Consider the following 19,689-nt stretch of genomic DNA (forward strand, 5'->3'; position numbering starts at 1 on the left):
CCCACTTCCGCTGGTCTTAGGAAACAGAAACCGAGCAGATCCGACACAGGAGGAGCATCGATCTGGGAGACTCTGGGAGACGGGGCTGGCTCCGCCGTGCAGACGCCTGGGTGCTGCTGGCCCTCTCCATCTCCTGTCCTTGGGGTGAACACGGGATACGGATCCGACATGTGTCCCCTCTGACATAGGGATCTGATATGGGATACGGATCTGACGTTTGCGCCCCACGTGTCAGAGACGTCTCCGCAGGCTGAGAACCCACAGGGGAGAACTGCAGTGCTCCCCACACGCGCAATCGGCCAGCCTCTGTCAGACGAGCCACTGACTCAGGGAAGAGCAGACGCCAAGCCGCTCGGCCAGGGTGAGCTGCAAAACCGGCCTGGTCCGTACGGGTCTCCAAGGGCAGGCTCAAGCACGGAGCAGGACGTGGACGTGGTTCTGAGCCTTTTCCGCTAAAACTCGGAGCTAACAATGGAGAGGGAGCCTGAGCGCAGGAAGGGGCCCAGAGCTCCTCCACCACCGCTCTCCACCCAGGGGCCCAGGGAGACACAGCAGCGGCTCCCTCCCCCACAGAGGAGAGCGCGGTGGGGGCGGGTCCGGGCAAGCTGCCCACCAGGCCCGCAGTTACAAGATGACCCACCTTGTGTCATCAGGCCCCGGAGCACTCAGCCCTCCGCTGCCGACCGTGTGTTATGTGAGCAAATGTCTCTCTCACTGACTGAAAAGCGTGGGACAGGGTGGGCAGGGGCACAGTGCTTAAGTCGCCACCAGGGACACCTGCAAATGCATCCGAGTGCCAGGACCGAGAGCGGGCTGCGCCGCGACTCCAGCTTCCTGTTAACGTGCACCTGCCATGCACGAGGGAGGCCGGGACTGAGGTCTCAGCACCCAGTTTTGTCTTGTGGGTATCTGGGAAGCCAACTGGCAGATGGGTGTTATACCTCCTGGTTTGTCTCTCAAATAAATCATTTTTTACAAAGTAAAGCCACAGCCTTGTGTCAACTAGGAACACACACTTTTCCCCAGAAAAGCAAACACTGGAGAGGACGGTGCAGAAGGATGATTCTGCGTTAACTTCATGGTGGAAGATGCCTCCTCCTGAGCTCCGCTGCTGGCGCTGCCCGAGCGTGAGGCCTCAGTAGGACGACGCGGACTCGAAGGAGACGCGGACTCAGGGAGACGCGGACTCGGAGACGCAGCCGCGAGGGAGAGCGCCAGGGCAGCGGCCTCAGTGAGCAGGAAACCCTCAGCCCACACCTACTGCCCCCAGGTTATCTTCCCAATAGCACAGAAAGCTCTGGCCGGATTTTCCAACGGGGAGTCCTGGGACCTGGGCAGCCGAGTGTCTTCCTCCTGCTGCCTGGCTGGTTCCGGGGGCTCGGCTGGGAGCAGCGAGGCTCCTGTCTGTGGGGAAGGCGCAAGTGCACAGCCTCTCACGCGTCTCACGGCCGGCCTCCAGGAAAAGGGGAGACAAACACAGGCACCTGTGAGACCAGGTGGCACAGATGCCTGTGTGCAGAGACGGGTGTCTGCCACCAACACCGACGCCCACACCCATTCCTGGGAGAAACAGCCTCTTGCCTCCCCCTCCCCCCCCAGGGCCTGTCCTGGCTCTCCCTCTCCAAGGGCAGAGCAGAGAGAAATGTGTCTCTGGCACAGCAGAGGCACCGCGGTCAGCCCCGTGAGGACCAGCCCTGAGCAGGGGCCCGCAGCTATGGAAACAGGCGCTGGGGGCATGGAGGCCACTGCAGCCAGCGACGTGAGCTCAGGGTCCTCTCCCAGAAGAGACTGCCCTTTGCGTGCAGCGTGAGGCTGCAGGGTTGTAAAAAAATGAATCTGTTTTAAAAGCAAATCCCTGGCACCGCCGTGAAACATCGGCCAAGCGGCAGCTCTGTGCAGGAGGGGGGCTCAGCTCCACAACAGCCTCCACAGAGTGGGAGCGGGAGGGAGGCCTCAGTGCTGGGCAGAGCCACAGCGGAAGAAGCTGGGTACCCCAGCTGAAGGCCACACGCGCGTTTCCCCACGGCGGGCAGCCCTAACACGAGGGGCCAGGAAGAGAGCCGCTTTGCCCTCTCTGCTCTTGCCCTGCAGGGCTTAGCGATGCACCTGCCACAGGCCCGAGGGCGGTGCTTCCCACATACCCCTCCTCCTGCAGACTCGGCCCGCCCCTGCCCTGTGTCCCCCAGGCCCAAACCATCCCTAGGATCCCGGTGCCAAGAATGACGCCGTAGCCTTGGACAAAACCTTGGCCAGTTGAACCTGTGCCTGAAATCTGAAGACCCTCAGGAGGAGATACAACAATGAGGCTCAAGGGGCAGGGCCACAGACAGGGGTGCGTCCTTAGAGTCACGCATTCTGCTGGACCAGAGCGCCCACGGCAGCGTGGATGGGGCAGGACTAGGGACGTCAGGACATCTGCGGGCCCACACCGGGCCTGGTAACAGATAGCATTTCACACACAACATTAAACGTCAGTCCTTCAGAATGGTAAATAGGAAAGAGCCCCACGCCCAAGCACCGTGGCTACATTCCTCCTCCCGCTGGACAAGGTGCCCCTCCTCCACGCCCTGGGCTCTGCGCACCGCCAACAGCTTCTCACACCATCCTGCAGAAACCCGGCGATGCAATCCCGACACATTCACCCCACGGTAGAAGCCTAAATACGGAACCACTGTGTCCCAATCCTGTTCTTACCGGACCCTGAAACAAAACACGAAGGAGAAGCCGCGGCCCCTGCTTCTGGGTTCTGAAGGAGGCGGCTCACTCACACGGAAGAGGAGAGCAGCAGGAGGGGCAGAGAGAGGAGCGCTGGGCGGCAGCGGGGCCCGTGGGCGGACTTACCACGGGGCTGGCCCGGGCCGAGCTGGCCCTGGAGGAGGCGCGGGAGCTGGAGGTGAGGTGGCCGCTGTACTCCGAGGGCTGCCCACGCAGCCGCCGCCGGACACGCAGACAGAAACAGAGAACAGGGTCAGCAGAGAGGCAGAGAGCAGGCAGCGCCCGAGAGACCCCCCCCCCCGGCTACGCCCACTCAGGACACAGCAGAGAGGCAGCCACGGTACCACGGGGGCAGAGAACTCTCGAGTTAGCAGGAAGAACAGGACAGCAAGCTAGCGTTGGAGTCAGGTGTGCACACGAAACCGACCCTCAGAGCTGACGCTCAGGACACGGCGACAGCGTCGCATCGCAGCACCTGCTTCTCCACCGTGACTGCAAGGTCGGGCCGGCTCGTACCGAGTGCCCGGCTACCATCCCCCCGGCTGCCCGTGCGTGCGTCCGTGTGCCTGCCCATCCATTTAAGCTTGCTCCCTTCAGGCAAAGGAAAACAACTCAACTCTCTGGAAGCCGCACCCTCCTAGCTTATATTTGCATTCCTGTTTGTTCTAGTCTTAGTCTCTTCATGTTATTCAAAAAAATTTCCATTTTCCTCTTGAGCAGGGCAGGGTGGCAGGAGGCAGGGAGGCAGGATGTGAGCAGTCCTAGGATCCCGAGCACACCTGCCAGGTCATCCTAGGAGAGCACCTTTGAAGCAGACCCAAGCAGACCTGTGGCTGAAGGCCCCGCCCCTCCAGTCCCTGGGCCACTGCAGGATGCCGGAGTTCACGGAGAACTACAGGTGCATGTTTCTTGCAAATTACAAGGAACCCGGGACTCCTCAGGGTACCATGGTTCTCATCGCAAATGCCACCTCTTAGTCTGCCTGTTTCCACACCAAGATGCATCCCCACCCCCACCTGAGGTAGGCTGTCCATTTTGCTTCCTGATGACTGTCCAGGGGCCCCTTGAGGCCTGGCACACTCAGGAAAGGTTTGTGGAATGAATGAGCGCCTTCCGTGGTAGACTGGAGACAGCCGTCGAACGCTAGCTAAACGTCCTGAATGTTCCACAGGGCTGCAGGCCAGATGGGCCGGCTGTCCTGGCTCAGCCAATGCACACTCACTCCTTTATCCCAGGGACAGGTGCTCTGGCGAGCCTCTGGGGCCACACCAGAGGCAAGACACGGCTGCCCCACGGAGCCTCACCTCTCGGCTTTATGGCTCAGAGTACAGGAAAATCCTGAAGTCAGTGCTTAGGGCAGGATTTCACCTTCGGGTTCACGGATACGAGACACAGGCTCGCTTCCCGCTGTGGACAAACCCTGACAGCTTCTCATGCTGTGCCCTGGTTTGCAAAGACATGAGGGATTGTGGGTACCAGAGCTGACCGCTGACCCAAGTTTGCCTGGGCACAAAGAGCTCTCGGGCCACCCACCCTGACTGGAGCAAGTGTCAAGTCCAGGCCCCCACGGGCCGTGGGCCACCTTATGTGTTGCAGTCACGTGGCTGACGGAGGCCTGGAAGCTCTGAGTTCGAGCCACAGCTTCCTCTCTGGTTGGGCACGTGACCATGGCAGAGCAATGGCCGTGGCAGAGCAGTGGGCATGGCAGGGCAGTGGGCGTGACAGAGCAGTGGGCATGGCAGAGCAGTGGGCGTGGCAGGGCAGTGGGCGTGGCAGGGCAGTGGGCGTGGCAGAGCAGTGGGCATGGCAGGGCAGTGGGCGTGGCAGGGCAGTGGGCATGGCAGGGCAGTGAGCGTGGCAGAGCAGTGGGCGTGGCAGAGCAGTGGGCGTGGCAGAGCAGTGGGCGTGGCAGAGCAGTGGGCGTGGCAGGGCAGTGGGCGTGGCAGGGCAGTGGGCGTGGCAGGGCAGTGAGCGTGGCAGGGCAGTGGGCGTGGCAGGGCAGTGGGCGTGGCAGGGCAGTGGGCGTGGCAGGGCAGTGGGCGTGGCAGGGCAGTGGGCGTGGCAGGGCAGTGGGTGTGACAGGGCAGTGGGAGTGGCAGGCAGTGGGTGTGACAGGGCAGTGGGTGTGCCTGCTCTGACAAGGCAGCAGGGAGTGACAGGGACCACATGCAGGTGCTGGGGACACAGCTTTTCCTCTGGAGGCCACTTTCTCAGCTCCTGGATCCACTGGCCACGCAGCAGAGCCATGGTGACAACTGCACGCTCGCTTCACACAAAGGCATCAGCTCTTCCTGGGGGGGGGGCAGTGCCCCAACGTGGGGTCACTGTTCTACACAGCTCGCGGTCAGCCCGGGGCCTGAGGTCACAGCAACTTGAAGCTGATGCCTCAGGGTGGGGCCAGGTCCTCCCCTGGCCTAAGACACAGCCTCCTCACCATGGAGTGGGAGCTGCTCGTGGCCACCCCACAGCGGCTCGCCCAGAAACTAGACACTTAGTATCCCCCCGAAGGGTGCTGACCAAGTTCAGGGACGAGATGAGAGAGGGCAGGGGTGCAGGGACCTCCCTGTTCCTGTCCCGCCCCCTCCTCAGGATGCTACTTTGCTGCCGAGGAAGTCCCCAGGTTCAAGGACACCATCTGCTCCAGGCACTGCACTCAGCGCTCCCTCTGCAGGGCAGTGAAGCGCTGGGGGCCTGGCGCCCCGTCTGTGTGGCAGGACTTTTTCCTTAACGCGGGTCTGACTGTTCCTCCCAGGGAATTCCCGCAGAGTCTGAAAGCAGACATCTCTGTCCCAGAAAAAGCCACCAGCACCACCCTGAGGGCTGGCCACCCCCAGAGTCCTTCCCAAAGTGACCTACAAGGACACGGACGAGACGCCCTCCTGCCAGACACCACAGGTGCCGCCCAGGCTGCCAGGACTCACCCAGGGCCAGGGAGAAGTCCCCTCTCAAGGCACTGTACGCTCTGCCTTTTTCTGATAAAAGAACATCACTTAGTTGCGCTTGTCCTGGGCCAGGGCCAGTTCACGCTTCGGCACGGTTTATGAGCCTTCGAGTACCTCCAGCAATGTTTCAGAGCCGGGAGATACTTCACCCAGTGAGTGAGCCAGCTCCACCACGTTAAACAACCCACGCGATACCAAAGTGGAGCAAGGCTTAACCAGATGCCAGCAAAAATGGACGCTGGGTCAACTTAGATTTGATAGTCACGAAAGTTACATTTTTTAAAAGAAAATTACAGGTTTGATCAACTTTGTAGAAACTGAGTAGCTATGACAGTGGAGAAACAGCAGAGTACATCATAAAACGAGAGTTGGCCCATCAGGCAGCCAGTTGATTTCAACTGCGGGCTCCTCCACCTTCGACGGAGGCCGAACGCTCCGCTTCCAGGGACCCAGGCCAGGCAGCTGGGCCTTTGCGCTGCCACAGGCGCGATCCCAGTCTTCTACTTTATTACTGTTCTCACTCACTAATCAACAGACGTCTGCTGTACAGCTACTCCCTTCATTGTGATAACTGAGTCTATAATTTTAGAAGAAAGAAGTCCAAAGACCACACATTTAAAGTATTCTGTCTTTAAATTTGTTCATCTTGGGGCTGGTGCTGTGGCACAGAGGATTAAGCTTCTGCTTACGTCACCAGCATCCCGTATCAGAGCGATGTTTCGACTCCCAGGAGCTCCACTTCTGATCCAGCTCCCTGCTAATGGCCTGGGAAGGCAGAGGAAGATGGCCCAAGTGCTTGGGTCCCTGCTACCCATGTGGGAGACCTGGAAGAAGCTCCTGGCTCCCGCTTGGCCCAGTCCTGGCTGCTGGCTGCTGTGGTCATAAATAAAGCTTTGTAAAAAAATCTGTTCATCTTCCGTGATTATCCAGAGGCAAAATAATCCGTGGCCTGTTGAACTCCCTTCTGTCCCCTTGTGTTATCTTCAGACCCCTTCACTATTTGTCAGGATGGTCAGCAGGTGCAGGGAAACAGAGCAGAGAACTCCGTCAAGGTAACTCCCCCCGAGCCCGGTGCAAACTGAGCGAGGACGTTAAACAGCCACCAGCATCCCACGGCTCACATCATCCAGGGCTTTATCTCAACAGACAATGGAGAGGAGACAATTCGCTCCCTACGGCCGCCATGCCCTCCCGTGGCTGCACCGCACCCCACCCAGTGAGCAACCCCAGAGCCATGCAGCAGACGGGAAGGTGTGGGCAACACAGACAGTGCCTTACAGCGTAGGAGCCGCCGCCGCTGCCCCGTCGCGCCCTTGTGAGGCTGCTGTCGTCAAACACGGATGCCTGCGACCAAAACGGACAGTCAGGAGGGGAGCCCTTCCCGCCCGAGCGCTCCCAGAAAACCCTGAGAATGTACGGAGAGGGACACGTGCCGGCGACACCTGAAAATCACCATGCAGGCCGGCTGGAAACCACCGCACGGACATGGGCGGAAGTCGAGAGGAGTGTCAGCGGCTGCTGGCTCATGTGCAGTACCCGACAGAACACTGAGATCTATCACTCCCACAGACACTCCATGCTAAGTCAACCCTTGTTAATCCAGATTTAAAACAAGCAGATAACCGAAACACGGTGGTATCCTCCTATGTGATCTCTCAAGAATTCCTCCATGCAATGTGGCTTTGCAAAAAAATTAAATCATGTTTATTTAATGGTTTTAATAATTTAGAACTCTGTAGAAGTTGCTAACTAGAAGACAGAATATTTGATTAATTAGAAAACGCTGTTAATCACAGTGGGTGACCAGGAGCTTACAGTGCCACACATAGCGATGTCAGACTTTGTCCAGTTTAAAAGAACTTTAATTCCACTCATTTCTCCATGAGAACACACTGGTTTGCTCAGCCATGTGTGTACCTGACTCATAAGCCAGCAATCTGATGGAAACTCACAGCTACTGACAACACATTTCCGCTATCTTTGAATATCTAGTGTTAAGACTCCTGCAAGCCGAAGTCCCTGTATCTAAAACTAGAAATTCCTGGGGTGATACAGTAGCAGCGTTAGCATCCGTTACACTTTCCAGGGCGCTAAAAGCCATCTTTCCTAATAATGCTGAACAGACCGGCATTGTCAGCAGGGGTAAAACCCACATCTGGCCAAAGGGGGCTGACAGCGCCCAGGGCTCCTGTAAGCTCCGTGGCAACCTGCAATCCCCCGGCAGAATGGGAGACACACGCACCCTGTGACTCCCCGCAGGCCAGGCGGCGCTGGACAGGCAGGAGGGCTGCAGGAGGAGAGCAAATGGCAGGTTTTAAAAGCCTTGAAGAGACCGCGACCGGCAGCAGCGAGAAGGCCGCCGGGGTGGCTGCAGTTCCCATGGCAGCCAGGTCACCGCGATCAGCAGGGAAGGGCAGCTGGCTGGCACTGCACTCCCAGCGAAGCAGAGGCTAACGGAAAGTTAGCCAGAGAGCTAGGAAAGGAGCTTAACTTTAAATAGTAAACTCTCCCAACATCTGAACCGCACTGCCCGCTAGTCATTTTTTTTGAGGCATTCCTGGAAGAAAGGGCTGGGAACGAGATGGACTTGTTACAAGGTCACCACCACCAACCATGCCAACCAACCCAGGTTACTTCAGCTCCTGGGGTTATTTCACACACGGTGTCCACACGGGAAGAGGGCGGCACAGCAGCCGGAGCGGCCGTCCAGACACCCCAGGGCTGTGGGGCTGCTCTGGCCAGCCGGGCTGGTCCTTCTGGAAGAGCTGGCCTCCCTGTGAAAGGGCGGCCCTGGCCGGGGGCTGGGACAAGCTGGGGAACATGCTGGTGCAGAGACCTCACTGCACACCGGAAGCAGGCAGCCGGGCGGGGCTGGGCAACGGTCACTCGGCCACTCCAGTCCACACACCAGGGGGATGCGGGTCAACCTCCCGAATATGATCGCCCTGGGGCCTCTCACACTGACGTCCAGGCACCTCAGCCAGACCTGAACCTGGCCTTGCACAAACAGGAAACCGGCAAGAGCCACAGAAACGGCACCGTCCTGTTGCCCAGGCCACTTCTCTAGGATGGAGCAGGCACACTGCGCAAAACCCTTCCAAATTGCTTCCTGAACACATTCACAGGAGAAAAATATTTTTTTAAAAAAACAAATCAAACCCCAAATGGGGAACAATTGCTGGAAAAGGAGGAGAGACCCAAGAGACCAACTTTTTGGCCCTGAGTTTTTGAAAATATCTGTTTAATGGCACCCTCCTCTTCCTCAAGTCTTTTCTTCTATATTAGGTCCTAGATTATTTTAGACACTTAAAAAAATAATTGAGAAGAGGCTGGGCAAAAGAAGTCAAGGCAGCGAAGCCGCTAAGATCTGCCCTGTGGACTTCATATAGAGGAGGCTGGAGCATCCACCCCACGTGACCCGCGACGCGCAGGAAAGAGAGGGAAAGTGCGGTCAAACAGGGAACAGACCCGGCTTCCAGGGTAGGCAGACAGGGCTCTGGGAGCAAGGCCACCAGCGGGGAGGCCAGGGTCGAGGCTGGACCAGGACGGGCCCTGCAATCAGAGGAAACAGGCGGGAGGGGGGCAGGGGGCTCACACCCACGCCATGCCTCAACGTCACAGCAGGGTCACAAACCCAGACACCGTCTTCCACGGGAAATAAGGACACGCACCTATCATGGGGAGGGGAGATGAGGAGGGAAGTGCAGGCGGCCAGGGCAGTTACGGAAAACCACGACCTGTGACCAGATCACCGACAGAAGGGAGAAACCCTCGGATTTAACTCCGACAACAAGGTCTCTGCAGCGTGAGCTCCGGCTGTGAAGCTGGGTGGGCAGAACTCCCAACTAAGAACCGCAGGTACATCGGCCTTTGTTTCTGGACCAAGTATCTGGGGCAGACGACCCCTGGTCCCGTGGCCTCCTGGGTAAGGGACATCGGCCTCTGTTTCTGGACCAAGTATCTGGGGCAGACGACCCCTGGTCCTGTGGCCTCCTGGGTAAGGGACATCGGCCTCTGTTTCTGGACCAAGTATCTGGGGCAGACGACCCCTGGTCCCGTGGCCTCCTGGGTAAGGGACATGGTTTCTGGACCAAGTATCTGGGGCAGACGACCCCTGGTCCCGTGGCCTCCTGGGTAAGGGACATCGGCCTCTGTTTCTGGACCAAGTATCTGGGGCAGACGACCCCTGGTCCTGTGGCCTCCTGGGTAAGGGACATCGGCCTCTGTTTCTGGACCAAGTATCTGGGGCAGACGACCCCTGGTCCCGTGGCCTCCTGGGTAAGGGACATGGTTTCTGGACCAAGTATCTGGGGCAGACGACCCCTGGTCCCGTGGCCTCCTGGGTAAGGGACATGGTTTCTGGACCAAGTATCTGGGGCAGACGACCCCTGGTCCCGTGGCCTCCTGGGTAAGGGACATCGGCCTCTGTTTCTGGACCCAGTATCTGGGGGAGACGACCCCTGGTCCCGTGGCCTCCTGGGTAAGGGACATCGGCCTCTGTTTCTGGACCAAGTATCTGGGGCAGACGACCCCTGGTCCCGTGGCCTCCTGGGTAAGGGACATGGTTTCTGGACCAAGTATCTGGGGGAGACGACCCCTGGTCCCGTGGCCTCCTGGGTAAGGGACATCGGCCTCTGTTTCTGGACCAAGTATCTGGGGGAGACGACCCCTGGTCCTGTGGCCTCCTGGGTAAGGGACATCGGCCTCTGTTTCTGGACCAAGTATCTGGTGGAGACGACCCTGGTCCCGTGGCCTCCTGGGTAAGGGACATCGGCCTCTGTTTCTGGACCCAGTATCTGGGGGAGACGACCCCCTGGCTGTGTGGCCTCCTGGGTAAGGGACATCGTTTCTGGACCAAGTATCTGGGGGAGACGACCCCCTGGCTGTGTGGCCTCCTGGGTAGGTAGTCACATGATGAATTTGCATCTCAGACAGTTTTGGGTGGCACAAGTCTGCGCAGCATCAAATGAAAGGATCCCTGAAGGGTGGCCACAGGCTTCCTTGTGGGCAGAACAGGAGAACAGCTCGGCCCTGGAAGATGAGTGCCTGGACAGCACCCCTGCTGGACCCCATGGCCGGAGCTGTCCTTCCTACGCCTTGAACAAGCCACAGCAAAGGGACCTCAGAGGAGGTGGGGGTGGGGGGTGCGGGAGGCCTAGGGCAACAGGGAGAATCTAACACAGATCCTGGGACATGTTCCAGATGTTGGAGGACATGCCTCATGCAGAAGCCACCCACTCTGTGCAGAGAGACGGCAGCAGACCGCCGGCCACGTGCAGCCAGTGCGCTGTCCCGTGCAGGATCTGCTCCCGACTAGGGCAGTCCTGAATAGCCGGGAGCCCTGGACCTGAGTGACACCTTTTCTTACTGTACTTGAGTGAGATGGACCAAGACAAGAGGGTGTAGGCACTGGCACTGTGGGGCAGCCAGTTAAAGCCCCAGCATGCAGCGCCAGCATCCTATATGGGCACTGGGTTCAAGTCCTGGCTGTTCCATTTCTGATGCAGCTTCCTGTTAAGGTGCCTGGGAAAGCAGCAGAGGATGGAGTAAGTCTTTGGGCCCCTACACCCATGTGGGAGACCCAGAAGAAGCTCCTGGCTTCGGACCAGCTCAGCTCCAGCTGTTATGGCCATGCAGGGAGTGAACTAGTGGATGGAAGACCTCTCTCTCTCTCTCTCTCTCTCTCTCTCTCTGTGTGTGTCTACCTCTCTCTAATGCTCCCTTTCAAATAAATAAAATAAATCTTAAAAAAAAAAAAAAGACAAGGGGGTGTGCAGGAAGGGACAAGGTGCCTGCAGAGATCAGCTAGAGCCAGAACGCTGAGGGTGGGCCCAGAGCTGCCAGAGCATGGTGCCAGGGACCCAGGAAAGCCCTGGGGTGCGTGTTTGACTGGGCCAGCTCCCGTTTTGGCCTCTAGCCCTCGGGATGCAGGTTCTCGTCATGAACTGAAGCTGAGTCAGATACAATCTGAACGTGGGAGAGTAACTCATACCTGAGTACGCGCTACACAGCGCCATCTGCAGGTCACTGCCTCAGTGCGGGTTCCCCAACACCAGCTTCTGTTTTAGAGCAGGTGTCCGCTGGCGGATGGGGCCGGCGCTGCGGTGTGGCGGGTGAGGATGCCGCCTGCAGTGCCGGCATCCCACGTGGGCGCCGGTTTGGGCCTGGCTGCTCCACTTCCAACCCAGCTCTGCTAAAGGCCTGGGAAAGCAGTGGAAGATAGCTCAAGTGCTTGGGCCCACGTGGGAGACCTGAAAGAGGCTCCTGGCTCCTGGCTTCAGATCAGCGCAGCTCTGGCCGTTGTGGCCATCTGGGGAGTGAACCAGCGGATGGAAGACCTCTCTCTCTCTTTCTCTTTCTGCCTCTGCCTCTCTGTGATTTTGCCTTTCAAACAAATAAATAAATCTTTAATAATAAAAAAAAAGAAAGTGAGGAGGGAATGAAGTTTTCTAAGTGCCTGCCCCCTGCAATTGCAACATCTCCCCTTGAATCATGAAAATATCCAAACTCATTTCAAGATGTTACAACCCACAATTCTTGGGTGCTTCCAACTGATCTTCAGTTAAAATTCACCTGTTGGGGGACAAAAGGGTCATAACAGTGAGGGTTTTATCATTATAGGAGGCAGGGGGCACAGGCAGGTGGCTGGAGATCAGGCAAAGCAGCAGAGGGGGCCAGGAGCTGCTGGACCACTGGGGTCCCCCTTGGCAGAGGGAGATGGATGAGGCGGGAAGAGGGGGAGGAGGCAACCGAGTGCGGCACAGGAGGATGCCCAGGGAGGATCGGGAGGCAGGGGCTGGAGCAGGGGCTGGGCCACTTATTCTGGGGACGTTTTAATGAGGACTACACGGGACGGGGTGGGGGCAAGGTCAAGGACATCGAAAGGCCATTGAGAAAACACCTGACTTTTCTGTCTGCCTTTGGGGGTGCGGGTGCCACCCCGCGCACTGGCCGTGGGGTTGATGCCTGAAGGTGTCTCTGCTCTGGGCACACGGTCTGCCTGGCTTTGTGGAGCTCCCCTGGGCTACGCTTGGGTGGGTAAGTGCTTGGGCTCCTGCCACCCACGTGGGAGACTAGGTCCAGCCCTGCCCTGGTCATGGCAGCCATTTTGGGGAGTGAGCCAATGATGGAAGGTGTGTGTGTGTGTGTGATCTTTTCAAATAGATAAATATGGGGCTGGCGCTGTGGCGCAGCGGGTTAATGCCCTGACCTGAAGCGCTGGCACCCCTTATGGGCGCCAGTTCGAGACCCGGCTGCTCCACTTCCGATCCAGCTCCCTGCTGTGGCCTGGGAGAGCTGTGGAAGATGGCCCAAGTGCTTGGACCCCTGCACCTGTGTGGGAGACTCGGAAAAGGCTCCTGGCTTTGGATGGGCGCAGATCCGGCCATTGTGGCCAATTGAAGACCTCTCCCTCTCTCTCTCTGCCTCTCCTCTCTCTATGTAACTCTGACTTTCAAATAAATAAATAAGTCTTTAAAAAATAGATAAATACATCTTTAAAAAAAAAGCCAGATCCAAGCAAAAACACAGGTGTGAAAGTTACAAGGAAGGTACAGGGTGCAGGCCAGGTGACCAGCAGTCCTCTCGGCATCACCTGCTCCCAGGTCTGCAGTGTGGAGTCCTGAGCTCATGTCTGCCAGCTGCTCCCTGCAACGCGCCTGGGGCTACCTGACCTGAGCGGCGCCGACACAGGCAGGCCCTTCCGTTCTCCAATTGCTGTGCCTCTGATGGTTCATTAAAGCCCTTTATAGCCAAGTTCATTCTGTGGGGAGCCGTTTTATAATCAGGTTCTCGATTTCTGGAGGCATTACTCGAATCTCAGCTAAATCACAAAGTGTCTTTTTGCTATATTAGCGCAAAAATCATAGACTACAAACATAAACTGTATGTACTACACAGCTTGATGTCAAGGCTATACTCCAGGGAGAACTGGCACTAAAGACCTTCTAAAGGGGCTGGCACTGTGGTGTAATGGGTAAAGCCACCATCTGCAATGCCAGCATCCCGTGTGGGCGCCGGTTAGTGTCCTGGCTGCTCCACTTGCGATCCAGCTCCCTGCTAATGCACTTGTGAAAATCACCAGAAATCTGGTCAAGTGCTCCTCCCATGTGGGAGGCCTGGATGAAAGTTCTGGATCCCGGCTTTGGCCCAGCCAGCCCTGGGGCCATCTGCCCCATCTGCAACCATCTGGGGAGCGAACCAGCGGATGGACGATCTCTCTCTCTCTCAGTCTGTAACTCTTTCAAATCAATCAATCAATATTAAAAAAAACTTCTAAAGTAACTTCTAACCCTGAACTACAATTCAATGTTGCAAAATGGTCATGAATTTTCTAGGGAGGGAGGTGAGGGCTCCTGTCCCGTAATGCTGAGCCCAGTAAGAACTGTCACCCTCTGGCCTAGACACACGGCCTGCTGGGGGCTCCCATCCGTGAGTGCTGTCGCTTTACAAACACACAGCAGGTGCCAGCATAAAAAGAAACACCAATGGGGGACACAGCCTTCGAACCCGGAGGTTTCTAAAGTCTGGGATGAGAGAAGCTTAGGTGAAATATGTTAATAGTGTCATCAGTCCGGCATGGGAACGAGAAGGCAACAGCCACCTGTCAGGCAGCTTCAGACAGGGAGCCCACTGCAGGGAAGGGGAGGGGCCGGTGTCACTCATCTGAAGCCAACAGAGCCTTTGAGTGAATATATATAAAGTGCATTAAAACAAATGGTATTTTACACGATTAGAAAAATTTACAACCAAAAGAGAACAAGGAAGCAGTAAGACTTCAGATCACGTAACACATGGCACCCTGAAGCTTAATCACGTGTCCAGTCCAACCCGTGGACACCGGCAGTGAGCGCCTCCTTGGTAAATCCCAAGGCCTCCGTGTCCCCCTCCCCCTCCACAGAGCCAGGCTCTGCCTCTCTTCTCCTCCCCACCGCTCCCCCTGCCGCCCACCCTCGACCATGTGCACCCTCGGCCTCCGTTTCCCTCTCTGGAAAACACAGGGTACCGTGTATTTCTTAAAGACGAACACTAGCATAACAGACCGGAGCCGTGAACGGCTGTGGCAGTGCCAGGCACGCACCACGGGCAGTGGAATCACAGGCCCAGTCTTTGATTCGGGATTTTTAAACTCGGAGGCGCTTACCACATCGCCTTCCTCCACTGGAATACTGACACGCTGAGAGTGCCCCAGCTCTAAAGCGTTACCTTTCTCTCTACCGCGTGCTAGGAAGAGGGGCCCGTTAGACAGACCGCAGCACTGACTACTAACCCTGCCAGATCTTCTGCTCAGGGACTGTGCGCCACACAGCTCTGCATCGTAACCGTTTGTCTGTTTCAATGGAAGAAAAGAGAGAAAGTGCATCAGTACAAGGACGAGGACACAGGTGGAACCGGCGAGGAGCAGGCGGAGCACAGAGCACACATGGAGCTTTGTCCCTGGAGCACGGCGATGCCAAGCCCCAGGAAGCAGAACCCTGACAGCTGGCGACGGCCTTCATGCTCCCGTCCGTGCTGCCACAACTCAGGAAAACGAAACCAGCGCCACCAAGCTCCTCAAGCCAGCGGTCAAGTCACCTGTCCCTGCGGAGTGCAGCTGTGGCCCCTCGTGTCCAGGTTTACAGCGGTGCTGCGGCCTGGGTGCTGGGCCAGGGGGCGGGGATTCCACCTGGGCCAATGAGTTTCCCTTCCCAGGTCCAGGTTGTCTTTGAGAACTGTGGCTCATTCGGAAGCCACTTCCCGAGATTCAGGAATGGCCTCCACCCTTCGGTGACTAAATGCTGAAGATCCGCATGGGAACGTGTATTTTTTTTTTCATTCATTCTTCCCACTTTATTTTTCCAGATGAAATCCAAATGAGATCCTATAGTGATCTCACAATTTGTCCTCCAGAACAGAGGAGAATGACCACAGGGCCACCATCCCTCAGCCTCAGTTCTCAGCCCCAGGTAGGGACCTTTTCGCTGCCAAGGGCCACTTGGATATTTATGACATCATTCAAGGCCATACAAAATGACCAACTTAAAAACTAGCCTGAGGATTTGTTGAATTTCGAGTCCCGCCTTGGCAGGGCCGGGCCACGTGATTTCGAGGGCTGTATATGGCCCGTGGGCCTGCTAAGCCAAACGCTCCGCTTAATCCGTGCGGGAATTTCTGCTGATTCCAAATGAGCAGTCGTGCATCCGAGGAAGAGACCCAGTCCTGGGGCGGGAAGAGGAGGAGCCGTCTGCACGCTGGTGCGAACGGCGGAGACGCCGGGGTCACAGACGGGGCTGGCTCCAAAGGGAGGGCCCTGCCATGGGACCTCAGGAAGCCCTCGCCCCATGCACCCCCTCCCCAGCTGTGAACACGTGCACGGTCACTGACTCGTCACACAGCCCCATGCAGCGTACACGAGAACACGGTGAGTGCCCCAAGCGCCCAGCACGCTGCCCTCACGCGGCACATGCTGAGTGGACAGAGAAGCGAGCGTCTGCGGAAGACGCCTGGCACGTGGGGTACTGGCTGTGGGTCCTCACTCGGGGGTGGGGGAGGGGCTTTCTCACAGCCATGACGTCACACAGAATAACCGATTCTAGAGATTATAAATCCAGACTCAGGAAACCTTGGCTGTCAAGCTATAGCCACCTTCGTGTCAACTCAGAAGCCACAATTAATTTGAAGTTTCTAGATGAAACACAAGAATGCACACACGCCCCCTTCCGCGTTAGACTTGGAAACGAGTAGAACATTTCTGAAACTGAAGAGTAAAAACCTTTGGAGACTGGCGGGAACCTCACTCCACTGAATTTCCTTCTGTGTCTCCCCAGACAAGACGCGTGATATGGAGATGCACATCAAGAACGGCCAGTTTAGACCTTCTCTTACTCCTTGTTATCTCGTGAGAGACCACATACCATCCTGGTGCTCAGGCCTCCCAGTGCTCAGGGCCTGTTACCTTGCTGACAAACGCCCTGCTGGGCAGACCCTCTGGTGTCCACTGCTGCCTACAGACCCAGAGCGTGCCCGGGCTCCTCCTGCCCCACCGAGCCTCCAGCATGGCAGAGGGCAGGTAGAAGCCAGGAGAGCCAATGCACTTGCTGATCTGTCCACTTAACCCTTCCCAGCCTCCATGGAAACGCAGGAAAAACTGTAGCCTTTGTGGAGTACCCGTCCTGGTCTGGGTGAAACTCTGCCACGGGGAATCTCTTCCTGGAATGTGTCCCCAAGCCCCCAGGGCCTCGCTGGCCTCCTCCACACTACCACTGAGCTGGATCCTGGGTGTCTGTGCTGTGTTTAGGGGGCCGGGGAGGGCCTTTGTGGCCAAACAGGGCAGGAGCGCCCACAATGAGCCGTAACACTGCAGAGTCCAACCTCAACTTCACCTGAAGCCAGGCCCCGGGGCTCAGCAGCTCTGCTCTCCACGATTCTTTAGCCACCATTCTTTACTGTGTGGCTTCAAATGGTACACAGGCCTGTTCCCTTGATGGTGACCGGCTGCAAGGCCGTGTCTCAGGGACTGGCAGGCCACTGCATGGGGGTCACCTGGCCACAACAGAGGACACCAGGAACCCCAGGGTGAGGCCCAGGAGTGTGGGTTTCACCAAGCTCCCCAGGTGACTCTGAGGTGCAGTAAGAGTCTGACAAGACCAAGAGGCATTTTGTAACAGAGGGTAAACACGATACAGGAGTAAATGCTTTGCCAAGACGGCCCTTGTCCTGGCAACGGTGACTGGTCAGAACATTAACGACCAGCGTGCATGCAGGGCCATCACCACACTCACAGGGTCATCCAAATGCCAGCTGTCACCATTTCTATAGCAACATTAGACACTGTTTTTCTATGGGAGTCAAAAGACAGCACAAAGGGCATTAGAGATGGGAAACAGAACAAGAAAGGCAAGCGAGGCTTCCAAGTACAACACTTGATGCCGTTCAGGCCAATTTAAAAAGGGGGCGGAGACTGAAAGTGAAAACAAAGTTCAACATGTGACAACTAACACGTGTGTCCACCTCATCATGTGACCACTAACACGTGTCCATCCCTTTGTGTGATCACTAACATGTGTGTCCACCCCAACGTGTGACCACTAACACGTGTGTCCACCTCATCATGTGACCACTAACACATGTCCATCCCTTTGTGTGATCACCAACACGTGTGTCCACCCCAACGTGTGACCACTAACATGGGTGTCCACCCCATCATGTGAGCACTGACACGGGTGTCCACCCCATCATGTGAGCACTGACATGGGTGTCCACCCCATCATGTGACCACTGACACGTGTCCATCCCTTTGTGTGACCACTAACATGGGTGTCCACCCCATCATGTGACCACTGACACGGGTGTCCACCCCATCATATGACCACTGACACGGGTGTCCACCCCATCATGTGAGCACTGACACATGTCCACCCCTTTGTGTGACCACTAACATGGTGTCCACCCCAACGTGTGACCACTAACATGGTGTCCACCCCATCATGTGAGCACTGACACATGTCCACCCCTTTGTGTGACCACTAACATGGTGTCCACCCCAACGTGTGACCACTAACATGGTGTCCACCCCATCATGTGAGCACTGACACGGGTGTCCACCCCATCATGTGACCACTGACACGTGTCCATCCCTCACAGACTGGCTCTGAAAACCCACGTGGAGTTGAAAGTAAGAGCTCACCGCTGCTGGGCTCGTGCCCTACAGGACGGAGGCGTTCCGTTCCTGGAGGTCGCTGCCCTTGGTCAGGGCCGCTGGGAGGGTCTTAGATAACTCGGCCAGCTACCCTGCGAAGGGCACTTCCCGAATCGTATCACACGGCCTCCAGCAAGTCTTCCCCTGTCAGGCTAAGACCTGTGCAGCAGCCTGGGTCGACTCCCTCGGCTGCGCTCTCCGTCCTCAGGGCTCCCGTGTGGTAGTATTTACCACCCCCTTCCGCCCGACGTGCATCCTAGCGTAGCAGTTTGCTAAGTAACCTGGAAATGCAGTGAAGTCAATGAAGCAGAAAATGCCTTCAGGCCAAGTCCTCACCGCGACGTCACGGAATTCAGGAGCGCAGCACCGCCCCAGATGACTTTCCTGCTCGGCTCTGCTTCCTGGTGGGGTGAGCTGCCTCCTTGTAAGCACACGGCTTACAGGCTTCCAGAACACGGAAGGTGCGGACACTCTCAGACAGGCAGACGGAAGGGCAGCAGCTCCGAGTGTAAATCAGAAGCTTCCGTTTTTGTGACGGGACCTGGAGCCCCCTCACGGCCACTCCCTGGCAGGAGAGCCTGCTTGCCTCGTCATTGTGAACGGACACAGATTGGAAAATAACAGATTTTTCACCAAGTAAAAGGACTTCCTGTCTCATCTTCTAAAGCAAACTTGGAGGCTTTGGGAGCTCCTGCTCTGACACAAGTTCCCCGAAAGCCAAACAGCACCTTTGTCGCGGGGTGGGGGCAGCTGCAACGGCTGAGTGGCGAGCACCAGCCACTGCAGAGCCCGTCCGCGAGGCTATGCCCAGGGGGCTCTGGGGGCGTGGGGTCCACTCCAAAGGCTGCCCTGCCCTGCTGACCTTACAGCTCCCAGGGAAGACTGGCGGGCGGGGGCAGGTGTCTGGCACAGCAGTTAAGTCACTGCTTGGGACGGAGGCCTGAGTCCCAGCTACTCCACTTCTGATCCAGGTTCCTGCTAATGCATCCCCTGGAGGCAACAGGTGACGGCTCAAGTACAAGGGTCCATGCCACCCACGTGGCACTTGGATTGCGTTCTGGGCTCCTGGCTTTAATCTGACCCAGCCCTGGCTGTTGTGGGAAAATGGGGACTGAACTGGCAGATGGAAGATCTCTGTCTCTGCATTTCAGATAAAACGAAAATTAAACAATAAATTGGTAGCTGGATGAAGCAGCATGTGGCCTCTAAGAAAAGCGCCATGAGCTTAGTGGGGACCCCGTGGTTATCATCTGTCACTGCACACAGCGGGGCCGCACAGCACGCTCCCCTGACAGCTCACCCAGGTAGGGGCACGCCCATATTCCATGTCAGGCTGCGACTGTCAGGACAAGGATG

General features: G+C 57.2%; 1 protein-coding gene across 50 annotated transcripts in view; it reads right to left on the reverse strand.

The window, feature by feature from the left end:
• LRRFIP1 (LRR binding FLII interacting protein 1) overlaps positions 1-19,689 on the reverse strand; it is a 129,239-nt gene that overhangs the window by 34,683 nt on the left and 74,867 nt on the right. For 17 of the 50 annotated variants that reach the window (XR_007916266.2, XR_007916267.2, XR_011387040.1 and 14 more), the window contains exons 7-12: positions 19,634-19,672; positions 14,926-14,985; positions 9,126-9,209; positions 7,900-7,944; positions 6,936-7,001; positions 2,842-2,919 (exon numbers count right to left, since the gene is read on the reverse strand). The exons of 12 other annotated variants lie outside the window; for them this stretch is intronic. Coding sequence is in view for 34 of the 38 variants with exons in the window: in XM_070069989.1 (XP_069926090.1) it covers positions 2,842-2,919; positions 6,936-7,001; positions 7,900-7,944; positions 9,126-9,209; positions 14,926-14,985; positions 19,634-19,672 (372 nt within the window). In the remaining 4 variants the exon portion in view is untranslated. The remainder of the gene's footprint in view (positions 1-2,841; positions 2,920-6,935; positions 7,002-7,899; positions 7,945-9,125; positions 9,210-14,925; positions 14,986-19,633; positions 19,673-19,689) is intronic. 21 more of the 50 variants (XM_070069992.1, XM_070069996.1, XM_051838207.2 and 18 more) reach the window with 6 other exon arrangements.

Source organism: Oryctolagus cuniculus, chromosome 3 (assembly GCF_964237555.1).
Source record: "Oryctolagus cuniculus chromosome 3, mOryCun1.1, whole genome shotgun sequence".
NCBI lineage: Eukaryota > Metazoa > Chordata > Mammalia > Lagomorpha > Leporidae > Oryctolagus > Oryctolagus cuniculus.